Source organism: Dendropsophus ebraccatus, chromosome 4 (genome assembly GCF_027789765.1).
Source record: "Dendropsophus ebraccatus isolate aDenEbr1 chromosome 4, aDenEbr1.pat, whole genome shotgun sequence".
In the NCBI taxonomy this organism is placed as follows: Eukaryota; Metazoa; Chordata; class Amphibia; order Anura; family Hylidae; genus Dendropsophus; species Dendropsophus ebraccatus.
The window spans coordinates 23,921,020-23,936,234 of NC_091457.1; the positions used below are offsets into that span (position 1 = coordinate 23,921,020).

The 15,215-nt window shown below is 46.3% G+C and overlaps 1 protein-coding gene across 1 annotated transcript; it reads right to left on the minus strand.

Annotated features, from left to right (window-relative positions):
• Nucleotides 1-609: 609 nt before the first annotated feature.
• Nucleotides 610-11,662, minus strand: LOC138789238 (chymotrypsinogen 2-like). The gene is made up of 8 exons (XM_069967843.1): nt 11,611-11,662; nt 11,423-11,526; nt 10,188-10,267; nt 9,073-9,151; nt 8,800-8,980; nt 8,529-8,671; nt 6,440-6,449; nt 610-842 (listed from the first exon to the last, which is right to left on the minus strand). Exons 1-8 carry the CDS (start codon nt 11,660-11,662, stop codon nt 610-612), a joined length of 882 nt encoding a protein of 293 aa, XP_069823944.1.
• Between the last annotated feature and the right edge of the window lie 3,553 nt (nt 11,663-15,215).

The following is a 15,215-nucleotide window of genomic DNA, read 5'->3' on the forward strand; positions in this document are numbered from 1 at the left end:
GCCTAGCTCTCTAAGGGTTAAGGGAAATGAGGTGGCACATCTTTGAAAATCTTTCCATAACCACCCAGATAACAATTTTTCCCTTAGAGGGTGGTAAATCAGTGATAAAATCCATATATATGAGTCCAAGGTCTTGCAGGCAAGGGAAGAAGATGTAAAAGACCTTCAGGTAACCTACGAGGTACCTTGGACCTAGCACATACCTAACAAGCCTTTACAAAGAACATCTCTGGCCCAAGATGGCCACCAATAATGACGTGAGAGCAGATACTTTGTGCCAGCAATGCCGGGGTGACCTGCCAACACTGAGCAGTGGGTCTCTGAGACGAAGATTGGGGGGAACAAAGAGTTTCCCCTCCGGAGTATTCCGGGGGCTAGAGACTGAGAGTCTACCACTTGGGCATCAAGGTCAGGTTAAAGGGTGGCAACTACCACTACTGGTGACAAAATAGTTTCAGGTTCTTCCCTGGGTGCACTGCTGGCATCAAATCTGCGAGACAAAGCATTGGCTCTGACATTTTTAGAACCAAAAAGGCCAAAAGGTGATCTCGAAGTTAAATCGAGTTAAAACAGTGCCCACCTTGCTTGGCGAGGGGTAAGGCGTTTCGTCTAATCCAGATTCTTATGATCGGTTAGAACCTTAATTTTATGTTTAGCTCCTTCAAGAAAGTGTCTCCATTCATCGAAGGCCCATTTGATGGCCAGTAGTTCCTTGTTACCAATATCATAGTTACACTCAGTCTTGGAGAATTTTCTTGAGAAGTAGGCAACAGGTCTGAGGTTGATAAGTGTCTTGGAACCTTGCGAGAGTACGGCTCCAAGCCCTAACTCTGAGGCATCAACTTCAATAATGAACGGTTGATCAAAATCAGGCTGGATCTGGACTGAAGCCTCAGAAAAACACCTTTTAAAGGGGTTATCCAGCACTACAAAAACATGTCCACTTTCCCCCTACTGTTGTCTCCAGTTCAGGTGTAATCTGCAATTAAGCTCCATTTACTTCAATGGAACTGAGTTTCTTATCCCCACCCAATCTGGAGACAACAGTAGGGGGAAAGTGGACATGTTTTTGTAGCGCTGGATAACCCCTTTAAGCTGCTCAAATGCCAGTATAGCTTCAGAACTCCAATTCACTAGATCTGCCCCCTTCCTGATCAAGTCAGTCAGGGCTTAGCAATGACAGAAAAACCCTTAATAAATTTTCTGTAATAATTGGCGAAACCCAGAAATCACTGCAGTGCTTTAAGATTAGTGGGATGTTCACATTTCCCAATAGCTGCTACCTTCAGGGGATCCATACCAAATGAGTTAGGGGTAATATTGTATCCCAGAAATGACACCTCTTGGATCCCGAACTGGCATTTGGACAACTCAGCGTAAGGCTATGTTCACACTACATATATTTCAGTCAGTATTGTGGTCCTCATATTGCAACCAAAACCGGGAGTGGATAAAAAACACAGAAAGGATCTGTTCACACAATGTTGAAATTGAGTGGATGGCCGCCATTTAATGGCAAATATTTGCTGTTATTTTAAAACAACGGCCGTTGTATTGAAATAATCGCAGTTATTTACTGTTATATGGCGGCCACCCACTCAATTTCAACATTTTATGAACAGATCCTTTCTGTGTTTTTAATCCACTCCTGGTTTCGGTTGCAATATGAGGACCATAATACTGACTGAAATATACATAGTGTGAATCCAGCCTAAAGGTGATTTTTTCAGAGTAACTCCATAACTTTTATCTCCATACTCCCATTATCTCCTTCTCTGCTTGATAAGAATTAGCAGCAGAGAAGGAGATGATGGGAGTGGTTTGCCCTGTGCGGTCCTAAAGTGTTATCTCCTCCCCCCGTGCTGCCTTCTCCTGCCCCCCCCCGTGTCCCGTTTTGCGTACGGTAACAGGGAGATTAGCTAGCAGCTCCCTGCTGCTAGCTGCGCTTCCTCCTCCTCCTTCTCCCTGTGCTGCCGCCGCCCCCCTCCGTCCTGCCACGTGTCCTCCTCCTCATGCTGCTGCCGACCCCTCTGTCCTGCCACCCGTCCACCCCTCCGTCCTTCCACCCGTCCTCCTCCTCCCCGTCCTGCCACCCCTCCATCCTGCCACCTCTCTTTCCTGCCACCCAGCCACCCCTCTGTCCTGCCACCCAGCCACCCTTCCATCATGCCACCCCTTCATCCTGCCACTCAGCCACCCCTCCGTCCTTCCACCCAGCCACCCCTCCATCCTGCCACCTGTCCTCCTCCTCCTCCCCGTGCTGCTGTCACCCTTCTCCGTCCTGCCACCCATCTTCCTCCTCCTCCCCGTGCTGCCACCGCCTCCTCTGTCCTTCCACCCAGCCAACCCTCTGTCCTGCCACCCGTCCTCCTCCTCCCTGTCCTGCCACCCAGCCACCCCTCCGTCCTGCTACCCCTCTGTCCTCCTCCTCCCCATGCTGCCGCCTCCCCCTCTGTCCTGCCGCCCAGCCACCCCCTCCGTTCTGCCAACCCCTCCGCCCTGCCACCCTCTCCTCTCTCCTCTTACCCTCTCCCCTCAGTCCTGCGGCCGGTCTCCTGCCACCCTCTTCCCTGTCCGCTGCCACCCTTTCCTCTTACCTTCTCCCCTGCCACCCTTTCCCCTCCCCTGCCACCCTCTGTCCTGCCACCCTTTCCTCTTACCCTCTCCCCTTCGTCCTGCCGCCCCTCTCCTGCCACCCTCTCTCCACTCCGCTGCCACCCCCTCCTCTTTCCCTCTCTCCTTTCCTGCCACTCTTTCTCCTCCCCTACCACTCTGTCCTGCCACCCTCTCCTCTTACCCTCTCCCCTCCATCCTGCCGTGCCTCCCCTGCCACCCTCTGTCCTGCCACCCTCTCCTCTTACCCTCTCCCCTCTGTCCTGCCGTGCCTCCCCTGCCACCCTCTGTCCTGCCACCCTCTCCTTTTATCCTCTCCCCTCCATCCTGCCGTCCCTCTCCTGCTACCCGCTCCGCTGCCACCCTCTCCTGTTACCCTCTCTGCTCTCCTGCTACCCTCTCCCCTCCTCTGCCACCTTCTCCTTTTACCCTCTCCCCTCTTTCCTGCCGCCCCTCTCCTGTCACCCTCTCCCATTTGCGCTGCCACCCTATCCTCTTACCCTCTCTCCTCTCCTGCAGCCTCTCTCCTGCCACTCTCTCTCCTCTCCTGCCACCCTTAACTTTTTCCTGCCACTCTCTCCTCTCCATCCTGCCACCATCTCCCCTGGACCGGTGGTGATATAGTGTCCCCTGCCTCTGCCCTCTGCTGTTTTTCTGTTTTGTTTTTAGTAAAAAAATTATGACTGGATGCTATGCCGGTCGGGACTGGTTCTCCTCTCCTCCTGCACCCTGCTGCTGTCACCCCCTCCTGTTCTCCACTGTCTGGCATACCTTGTATGAGGAGGAGAGAAAAGAGAATGTGATGACAGGGGCTGGAGGGATTATTGTTGCTAGGGACAGTACTGTGAAGAGGAGCAACAGCAACAGCTCTGACAGTAAGTGATTGTCGTCAGTGTGTCTGTCTGGCTGCTGGAAGTGATTAAGGGGCCATTTTTTATCCCCTATTGCTGCTGTTCTGGGGTCACTTCCACACTCTGAGGTATATATTCTGATCTCCCACAAAGCATCGAGTCTGTAATGCATCCAGGACCCTCCAAGCACAACAGCTGCAAACAGTACAACTCCCAGCATTTACTGCAGTTTGAAGTCCTCAGGATGTGATGGGATTTGAAGTACAAATGAGCAGACAACTCAAGGGGTTGTCCTCTTGGAAGCTACAACTCCCAGCATTCTCTGAGAGCTTCATAAGTGTAAGGCATTCTGAGAGTTGTTTTTATTGTTATTCCGGGAGTTGTGGTCACAGATACATCAGCACAGGATGGGACCAGGTCAGCATGTCACTTCTGACCGGTTCTTTATTTGGGTGCCCCCCCATGATCAGTTCTATTGGTGGCCACAGGTACCCCAGTCCCATACTGGGGCCTGCACAGACTACAGTACAGTCCTTTAGTGGGCCCTGGCATCTGTGCTGTAGGGCCCTCCTGAGAAACCAGGACACATGTACCAGATACTCGGGCGTACATATGTGTGCGCCTTCAAGGCAGAAAGGTGAAGAAACAAATGGGTTATGGGGGGCCAAACACATTTTTTTTCACAGGGGCCCTTTGCAGTCTGTGTCTGCTCCTGCACACTGGTATACTATTATGTCCTAATTGTGGTTTCATGTGGACGCATGATTTTCATTGGTCAATGCATTATTGCGTAGCTACCATGAAGGCAGGGAAGGAGACTGCTATGGGGACCTTGCAGCAAAGGGTCTTCATAATATGCCACTGACAACCGACCCAGTGGGTATATGTATGTATCCGTGGGTATATGTGTGCATACCTCCCTTGCTAACCACATATTCTCGGCCTATTCCCCGATGCCAGCACTGACTCTGTCTGGTTCTTGGGAACCAGCTGCTACTCACACTGGGACCACATTAGTAGAGCGACCTGGTGCCCTTTATCCACAGAAGTCCAGCTTCCACATCATCAAATGTGATAAAAAATGAAGACCTAGAGGGCACTTACGCTGAACTTACTGGTGAGTAGCACAGTGGATCCACACTCGCTGTCTATTACACTGATAATAAGTGTATATTGGTAATTTGTATAGCTTTTGGGGGGCAATACAATACGTTATTAAAAATTTTCACCGGACTTCTCCTTTAATAAACTCACTGACTCCTGGCCCCCAACCCCCACTCCCCCTCAGAATAGAGAATATGTAAGAGGTTAAGAACTCATTCAATGAATGACAGGGAACCTCTTCTTTCTGCTCCACTACACAGTGCTCTTTCAGTTGTCACACAGGCCTGCGGCCTTCTTTTTCAGCTCTACAGCACTGCCAATGACTGACCTGGCAGCAGATCTGAGGTGTCAGAAGGTGGAGCCAGCCAGGAAACCATCCACAGGAGGACCCCAGGGCCAGGTGAATGGGGGCAGAGGAGAAGGAAGATGATGGGGATGGGGAGAGGGGTGGGGGGGTCGGCTGGTGCTTCATCATCAGATAGCAGTATTAAGCAGAGCACACAACATCACGCACACACCACAGTCACTGACACGCACACACCACAGTCACTGACACGCACACACCACAGTCACTGACACGCACACACCACAGTCACTGACACACACACACACCACAGTCACTGACACGCACACACCACAGTCACTGACACACACACACCACAGTCACTGACACACACACCTCAGTCACTGACACACACAGGCAGCAGCCAGCCAGCCCAGTACTCTGCAAAATATATCTGCTCCCCCTTCTCTTCCTCTGGCCTGTCAGCAACAGCGTGCAGGCTCTGCAGCATCCAGCAATGTGTGACAACTGACTGTCACTGTGTGACAACTGACTGACAATAAATGTCATGGTGAGACGGAATTGTCAGCGGTGCGGCCTCACCTCAGTGACTTCCAGACAGTGACCACATACACAGCCACTATCAGTGTCTGGCAGCACGTGCCCCTCCCAATTCCCTATCCATGTCTGGCAGTGGCCTGATCGGTATCTCTCTCAGAAGCAGGAGACAGCAGACCCACTGCCTCCACGATAAGTGTCTGACAGCGACCCCCTGGACTGGTAATGGGGCCAGCCCACCGGGTGTGCCAGATTACCAATCCATAGTTGCCAACATTTGAAATTTTTTTTCCAGAGCCACTTTAGCATTGACAACAAGGGGTGTGGCTTATCCTTCATGTGGTTTTAGTGGGTGTGGCCTATCGTGAATGTGGTTTACGGAGTGTGGCTTGTCACCAGTGTTTTGGGTTGGGTTTTTCCCCCAGAATTCTCCAGTTAGAACTTTACAGTCAGAACAACACAAAAGGATGAGGGTTGTAATAATAGTACTACAGGAATAGAGGAGGGGTGTAGTAGTGTACTACAGGAATAGAGGAGGGGTGTAGTAGTACAGGTATAGATGAGGGGTGTAGTAGCAATACAGGAATAGATAAGGGGTACAGTAATACTAGTAACTAGGAGTCATGGGGCCCCATAGCAAACAACTGCATGGGCCCCCATGAAACCTTAGTAGCTGGGAGTGACTGGGGCAGACTGGGGGTGACTAGAGCAGACTGGAGGTGACTGGGGTAGACTGGGAAGAGGTTCGCCTAGTGGATTCTAATTGTAACTTGTTTGAGAATCACTGCCCTTCGGTGGAAATATGTAAGTGAAAAATCAATTATTTTTGAGAATGCAAATATTTAATAAAAAATAGAAGAAATATGACATTTAGGTCTTTAGTAAGTGGCAATAGTCTGATCCAGCCAGGATCTCAGGACGGTAACTCTAGCGTAAACTGCAGGGAAAGAAATAGGACAAGTAGGATTTCCCCAGGAGACAACACCAGCCAAGGTCCAAGCTCCATTTCTCTGGCATACAAGAGGCCCACCAGAGTCACCCTGAAAATTAGGAGAAAAGAAGTAAGTATACATGTATAAATATAGGGGAGATTAATCAAACTGGTGTAAAGTAGAAATGGCCCCTAGCAACCAATCAGATTCCACTTTTCTTTCCTCTTTTCTATGGCTTATATTAGATTCACAAAAGCTTCTTTACATAAGCTTCAGTATAATGGGGCATACAGATCTGTCACATAGGGGGAGTCAGAAGTAACAGCTACGTGTGATCAGGGAATGTATACAGATATAGGATACCTGCAGATGTTATCACTCTAAGCTCCCTTGTTAATGATACGTTCACTGCAGATCAATGCATCCTGGTAACTTATTATTTAGTAAGGCTGGGTTCACACTACGCTTTTCCTATCCGTTTAACGTATACGCTTTATGAAAACAGATGCAATTGTGTGAAATCCGTTTGGATCCATTTTTCCTTTAAATTCCATTATAAGAAAAAAAAAAAAAGGAACAAAATAGTGTTGACTACGTTTTTCTTTCTGTTAAAAGTAATCAATTAAAAACAAATGCATTGAACGGATAGGAAAAAAACAGTGTGAACCCAGTCTAAGGGTGGTATTACACGGGCCGAGCAGGGCCCGATAATACCTGTAAACGAGCAGCGATCTGCTAGATCGTTGCTCGTTTACTGGACCTATTACACGGCCCGATAATCGTTTGACAAGAGCTGCAAGGACATCGTTACCGATGTCCTTGCAGCCCTTGCTAAACTGGCATACATTACCCATCCACGTTCCAGGGCTGCTCCTACGTCCGCTTCTCCCAGGGGTCCCGCGCGCTCTCTAGCGTCACAGCAGCCTGTCAGCTGGTAGGCCGCTCAGCCAATCACAGGCCGGGACTGCCGCGGCCTGTGATTGGCTGAGCGGCCTATCAGCTGACAGGCCTCTGTGACGCTAGAGCGCGCGCGGGACGCAGGGAGAAGCGGACGGCAGGAGTAGCCCTGGAACGTGGATGGGTAATGTATATCGTTAGTCGCCGGCCACGCACTGCTATTACACGCAGCGGTGCGCGGTCGGCGCCCGACGAAAATAGGTTCTAAACTATATCAACGATCAGCCGATGATCGTTGTCATTGGCTGATCGTTGCATTTATTACACAGAGCGATAATCGGCCGAATCGGGCCAATTCGGCCGATTATCGTTCCGTGTAATACCACCCTTAGGCTATAAAAATAATCTTTCTGTACCTTGCAGCACTTATTGGGGGACATTTATCAAGACTGGCGTACAAGTATGGCAGTCTTAAATAAAGCCCCACCCCCAGCTTCCTGGACTGATTTACTTAGAAAAACTGTCTGACGTTGCACGTGATGCAGACATTGCGCAGCTTATGTATACTTACTACACCTCCTCCCCGCCTTGCTGTTTACCTCTGGCCGTTCATCAAGCAAGCGGGGAATGACATGCGCTACAGAAAAGGGGCCAATCTGATAAATGTCCCCCAATGTTTCTAGTTATGCATAGAAATTCTTAGTAATAGGATTAGTGACAATGTGATATGTGAACACATATCTGCAATTTCATGTCACTTTCCAGGATCACTTGTTCATAGTTTGTACATCTGAAGTAACACTATATCTGGCCATATCATAACTTGTATGTGGCATTTACACCTGTTCTATCCTCTGTAGGCTTCATTTCTAATTCTTACTTATTCCTGGGCTACTTAGTGGACACTAGCTGCTATGATGTCCTCCATACACTGCACACATTCAAAGAAGAGGGGATCCTGCTTTACTTTGTCTCTATTGTACACATTAAGAAAGGGCAGCAGCATGGAGAGCAACATAGAACCCCAATGAGCAGTTATAAGTTCAGCACTGAGGGAAGTGTAACACTTACTAAATATAATCAGTATCTCTCCCCTTTATATACATTTCTATGGGCAGCTGAATCCTGATACTTCGGTCAGCTGATCTCAAGATAGATTTGAGCAGTTTATAAAGTAGCCTAAGTGAAAAGAAGCTTTTCCTTACATTCACTTGTACAAGCCTTGATGTAAAGTTTGCTGGGGCAATAGCTGGAAAAATGTGAGTAAAGTAGATAATGGACAGGACATACCTTGCAGGAGACGGCTCCAGCTGCTCCGGCACAGATCATGTTGCTCTGGACTGTTGGATAATCACTTCCGAAGTGTTTCTGACACTCAGTATTGGTGAGAAGAGGCAGAGCCACCTGCTGCAGTTTGCTTGGTCTTGTTTGAGCTAAAAGTTAGATTGAGATTGAGGTCGACCTACAAAGTATCTCTGGGATTCTGGCGATCAAGGTGCCGTCATGCTATGCCCAGCTAGGTATTGCTATATTGAGCTGTTATTGTCTAACATCTACTTACCTATACCATTTATGTATCCCCATCCAGTAGTGACACATCTCTCCCCTGTACTGAATACATCAGCACTAGCGGCAATGCACACAGGGGACACACGAGCGGTGATAGTAGCAGGGCTGCTCAGCTTCAGAAGTTTGATGTCATTTGTATAGGCAAAAGGGTTATAGCCGGGGTGTGTGAAAACCTGTGAAATAAATCTGCCTTAAAATCCTGTTATATAAAATTTTATTCAAGAGAAATAAAAATGCAGAACATGGCTGTAGTGTTTCTGCTTACCCTAGCTACGGATTTAGTCTGAATAGGCTCAGCAGAGGAGGAGAAGTCAAATTCACCCAGAACTACACGGTCAGAGGTTCTGTATATAGAGATGTACAACCATATTAGCTGCCGCAAAAGTTCTTATGTCTTATATTGATGAGATGTACATTACTCCAGTGTCATACATGTATACCATTCACAGCAGGTGCTACCACCATACCCACAGTATTTAGGTATGGATAAAAATGTTCTCCACAATGGACAGTATTTTATTCATTCCTCATTTATATACAGTGATTACTATTAGGAATATTTACAATCATTTCACCTAAAGGGTCATTGTTATCACTAATAGTTCTGGCTACAGTGCGCTTGTGTCATTCAACAATGACAGGATGGTTAAAATACTTCAAAATGTGTCCCTATCTCTCCCTCGACAATGGAACCTCCTCTCATATGACAGTGGACCTGGCTGGATCATGTCTCTGGGCTCCAGTTCCACCCTTTGAGTGATGTCACCATCTATAACCAGCCCTTTCAGCCTACACCACCATCTCTTTGCCTTATACACAGATACACATACAGCTTTACTGGAACATTTAGGAAGATGGATCTGTGTTCACAGCATGCTGCCTTGTGATGAATGATGCTACAGACCATACAGGGAGTGAATGAAGCAGGTGCTGCGATCTTTGGGTATGGTACTAGCAGGACTGCTAAAATATCAGTACTGAGCAACTGCTTAACCAGGAGGTACAACCAGGAAGTAGAGAAATATGAACCCAAAATCAACTCACAACAGGGGCAGAAAGGTAAGTGTTGCTATTTGCTTTCACAGCATATTAGTTTTATACCTTATGTCATAACTCCACTTTAATACTCATCAATGGGTCATATGATATGATAAACCATAAACTAAATACTATAGGTAGTAGTCAGTTACCAATGATAGCATGCTAAAATTCCTTGTCACTTGTCAGGGTGTCAGGAGGATTTATTCTACCAACATGTGAAGGTCCCAGCTGGCAGCATATAGTTGTCTCACATCAAAAATACCCATCAAGACTGTTTTGTCTATGGCTCTGTGGGATTTCAGAAGAGATTTACTCTAAAATAAATGATACAAGACTTACCTGACAGAACAGTGAGCAGCAGTGAGAACCCAGAGATCACTGATCAGAGATCCACCACAGTAGTGGGCTCCGGTGCTGGTCTATAGACATTTAATAAAAAAGATACATGAGAACAATGTTCGGCTTCACTACCAAAGATTTTACCTTTCTGTTGTTCTATTCCTCTTTATTGTTCTATAACCAAACATCTGATATCCCAGAATTCCCAATACTCTAGAACACATATAGAATAGTCCCCAGTGATGTTCTCTGAGAGGTCCATTAACAGTCCACAATGTCAGTGTAGTTATATCCTGACAGTATCCTCACTTTGAATAAGCGCTCAGTGTTTATCAAGGTATTATTATTTGGACTGGAACAAATAACCCAGGGTTAGGTTTTCAGGGGAAAGAACAGTTTTTTAAGGGAGTCAGGGCAAATAAAAAATAAGCAACACACAGCCTACTAATCTCCAACTGCTGGCCTTCCAATGGGGCTTGGGGTCCCGTCGGTCACTGCTTCTAAGCTATATCTTGAAATACAGGAAATGCCTGATCAGCCAATCACTGTCTGTGATTGGCTGATCAGGCGATTCCTGCAGGAAGTGGTGAGCAGCAGGGATGCGGGCACCATCAGAATAGCAGCAGGTTACTGGGCAGATCAGTATTGCTTATGTGTTATTTTTCAGTATTCAATATTTAAATATGTTAAAGTGATTTCTTTAAGATGGAGGCTTAAAGTGATTATCCTAATGTAATCTAAGTTATCCAACCCCACTAGTTAGGAGAATTGTGCCCTTATTATATGAGGTGGCAGCATTCATGCTCAGTCATATCTCTGTTCACTGCTAACTAGAGGACTTACGAACATAACTAAGCTTAGCACTCAGCAATGGGGATAGGGGATATAACTATTTCTTGAAATACCCCTTTTAATCCAAGATGAAAGAACAAGTACAAGCTCCTTCTGGAATCTGTAGACATGTACATAGCTATATAACCAAACACAATGCCTAATTCTTCTTCAGTAACAGCCTTGTAATACATGTAGGAATCAATGTTAGTTTCCTGAAGACAATTACTCTATGGAGCCGAACTACATAAGATTGAAGTTCACCTGCTCAGTCTACTTTGTGTTATGATTGGCGGCCATAGTGAGTGTCAGAAATCTCTTACATGCCTGTTCTCTCTTTTAATTTTATGTAGTGGATATTAAAATAAGTCATTTATTCAGTATATAAGATCCCAGTACATTACCTGCAGAGACACCTGCCATGGCCACGACCCAGAAACTGCATCCTCACCATTCACAATCCTGGCATAACCAGAAATGACTGGCTTGATGCTTGGCACACCACAACCTGAGGAATAAGTACACAATAGCTATCAATGGAAGGAACCAGTCACCTCCATAATATATTATAATACTGAATTCCTCTACTTACCATAGCTGCCCCCTAACAGGACAAAGCAGGACAGAAGCCACAGAAATGCCATAGTGAGAAGTGGAGGATAAACGGGATTTGTGCAGCTTATATACCCACAAGTAGCCAATCACACATAGAGCTTTACTAGCGATAGGAGCGTCCATGTTCTTATTACACAACCTTGTACTGATATAGAAAATGTCGAAATGTGGAGGTAGAGGAAACTATGTGTAGGTGGGACAGGTGTTACGAGAGGAGCGGGTCTCACAATTACCACATGACGTAACCAGATGTTCATAACCGTTTTACTTTATTATATTATTAGAGGTGATAAATCTTTTATAGATTGGGGGTTAACCAAGACATGTGTGAAAGATTTTGCATTAAAAAAGTAGCACAGCTTCTTCAGTTTCAGCGCTGTAGCTCAAGAGGCCGGAAGTCAGGGTCTCCAATACATTGCTATATCATAGAGATGCATTGGAGAACCTTTCCTTTCGGCCTTCTCCTTTCTTTCAGCCTCAGCAGCGCAACATTTATCAAGTTGTCTCTCGAACTTTGAGGAGTTTTTCAATGCACTTTTTGGTGTTGTCAGGAATGTGCAGTGAGCCTGGTATGAACTGGGCTTGTTTTTACTTTTTGTCGACACACCCGCTTTTCTTCCAGCCTTCTGGCAATGCAGGAGTTACACTGCTCACTGCTGTCCTTGATTGCTGCAGCTGAGCAGTGTTTTTTGATTGACAGATGCATCTGTGGTGTCCTACTACAGGTGTTACGTATATACACCCCTTGCAAAAGTCTGTACTTATTGTATTATTGTGGTTATGAAAGCAGTATTAAGTTTTGCCACTAGATGTCGCTATATTGTGTATGTGTACTTGGAAGCCGCACAGCTGAAGGACATAAAGGGGTACCATTTCTTTGTTTGTCACCAGAATCTGTAGACCAGTAGGATTCTTGTTTTTTTCTGTCCTATCTTCACTCCTTGTTTCTTCTGTAGCATTCTTCACCCACTCACAGCGCACCTTACATGCTGGGAGGAAGTAAGTCACATGGGTGGAGGAGGAGACAAGGTCTTTCGTGTTGGACATTGAGGAGGAAGGACACAAGCCAGATAGCTCTCCACAGTGGTCCTATCTAGGCCCTGGCTCTCTGCTAGGTCCCCATACCTCAGATCAGTCTTAGCTAGCACCCCGCATGGGAAGGACGCAAAACAGTACACCTCTCACAACTTTCCTACAAGTAATGCTACACAGCACCAGTCAGTGTTAAAGCCTCTTAGGAGAAGAGAAGCAAGAGACAACCTCAACCCATGCCATGGTCAAGGAGAAGTTACAGTGCAGGACAGTATACACTGAAGCCAAAGAGCTAAGATGCAGTAAGCCAATGAGCTCTATCTCACAGCGCGGTTGTCAGCAGGGAACCTTCAGCATTCCACTCATCCCAGGTAACAAGGTCTGGGGCCTGTGTAACCCATTAGGAAGGTTCAGCCAATATAGGCATAGGTGGTGTGAAGACTGAAGTCAAACGTCAATACACGGGCACAGGTCTTCTTCTTCTTCTTCTTCTTCTAAGTATTCTACCTCATCCTCCAACATCCCGGCAGAGCACAGTACTACATTGGTTGAGACTCTCACGACATCCTCCTCTCTGCTACTCTGTTTATTCATACTACTCAACACTACTCAGTCAACACAACTATATACTACCCTGCAATTTCACTACAGATCTGGTCAATGTATTTTCAAGTATTTATTTGGAACGATTGGCAAGTGTGTTTTCAAGTGCTTTATCCAGAGAAACCTTATATCATTGACTCTGTATTACCTGCTGCACATTTGCAAATAGTAAACCGGCTTAACTACCTTTAGGAGACTGTGAGATTTCTCGCAGTCCACCTACACAGCACACACCGCAACTTGGGACACTTCCTTCCTGTGGGTGGAAGGTTCCGATAGTCCAGGAGGGTCACTACACCACTCTGGCCATCCGTGATCACTCTAACCCAAGGGACCCAGTAGCAACCTGGCAGGACACTGACCACAGTTGAAAAGGGTACAATCAGCCTCATAAAATAAAAGCAGGCGTGCCATCACACCTGTGTGTTCACCTGGCACTGGTGTCACATATTTATACCTCGAGGTCCGGCTGTATCTCGGCCAACCACCACAGAAGTGGCATCACACCTCAACATCTAGCAAATGACCCTCCGCTCCTCCAATGTAACATCACCCAAGGGGTACACCACACCTCTACCTGTCTGGAACCTTGAGGATCAGAGCGCTGGTCCAATGAAGATCCGGACCAGGCTCTTGATCCTCATAAATGAAAGCAGAGCCAGTTATTCCCTGCTGGCAATTAAGGTTCATACCCTGATCCAAGCTCCCCCTGTCTTTTCCTGCTATCCCTGTTCTTACTTCTTCTGTTTGCTTGACTCGTTACCTGACCTCCCACTTGACCTTTTGACTATTCGTTTGCTTTCCTGATTTTGTACTGCATAGTCCTTTTGGTTCTGACCTGGTTGTTGACTCTCCCATATTGTGTTTGTCTGTCTATCTTGTTCAGTGTTACACTTATTAAGTGTAGGACACGTCTTCATGGTTGTCCGCGGCCACCTAGGGCTGACTGAGGCAAGTAGGTAGGGACAATGGGTGGGTTTAGCTTTAGGGCTCACTGTCTAGTCTTGTCTCTGACCTCCCGTCCTGACAGATGTATAGTTTGTACACCACTTATTGTGTGGAGTAGAGGTGGAAAAAAAATTGTAACTTGAAAGTCACATTTAACAAATACGGCTAAAAACTCATTACAGATATACCACAGCTCTTCTATACTGAAGACACACACTCCTTAGTGGTGACGGGCAAAAAAAAAGAAATTTTTCCCCAAATCAGGTGTCCTTAAAAATGTGTGACATTTTTTACGGCATTAAAATTGCATCTATCCATACTGTAGATTCACTAGGCCAAATGCAGTGAATGGTTAAAGCATCCCTAGTTTACTGTAGATAAACTATGTCCCTGCCTCTGAAAAAATGGAGTTTTGGGGGATTTAAAGGGTACCTGAAATTATGTGTAAAGATATATATTACAGTAGGTCCAACTACGATATGAAGAAACGGCTGGGGAGAGAGCATAATGGGAGTGCAATCCACTTCTTGGCCACTCGCTAATTGCGTCACTATTGTCTACGGGGCTAGAGTGCCGGAATTAGAGTGTCACACAACAAGGATCGCCCTATGAATGGAAAGTATCTATAAGATAAATTTACTGGAAGCCAGTCTGTCTACAATAGAAGTATCAGCATGTTACAGAATTTGGTGAGTTTGATATAGAAATGTCCCTATTGCAATGAACGAGATATTACTAGAGCACAGCATCTCGTGGATACGAGTTCAACGCTGCTCAGTGTCTCGCTCTTTGCCTGCAAAATTGTGACTAATATAGTTTAGCAGTGACTAATATAATGTAGCTATCACGCTTAGTCACTAGATGTTACTGTTGTATAAAACATATCCCTATTATTAACCTCACACCTATGGCTGACACTAATGCCTCTCGGCTACATTTAAAAACCAACGCCAGGATGTTGGTATATAATTTGATCAAACCAGATTTTTTTGCAACTCA

What these genes read in the sequence shown, in the direction of transcription:
- LOC138789238 (XM_069967843.1), bottom strand. Translation starts at nt 11,662, where the DNA reads ATGGCATTTCTGTGGCTTCTGTCCTGCTTTGTCCTGTTAGGGGGCAGC. An exon ending in GCTGCTCACTGTTCTGTCAG is followed by an intron (nt 9,152 to 10,187) that starts GTAAGTCTTGTA and finishes CTCTATATACAG; the next exon opens with AACCTCTGACCGTGTAGTTC. An exon ending in GGGATACATAAATGGTATAG is followed by an intron (nt 8,672 to 8,799) that starts GTAAGTAGATGT and finishes TCTAACTTTTAG; the next exon opens with CTCAAACAAGACCAAGCAAA.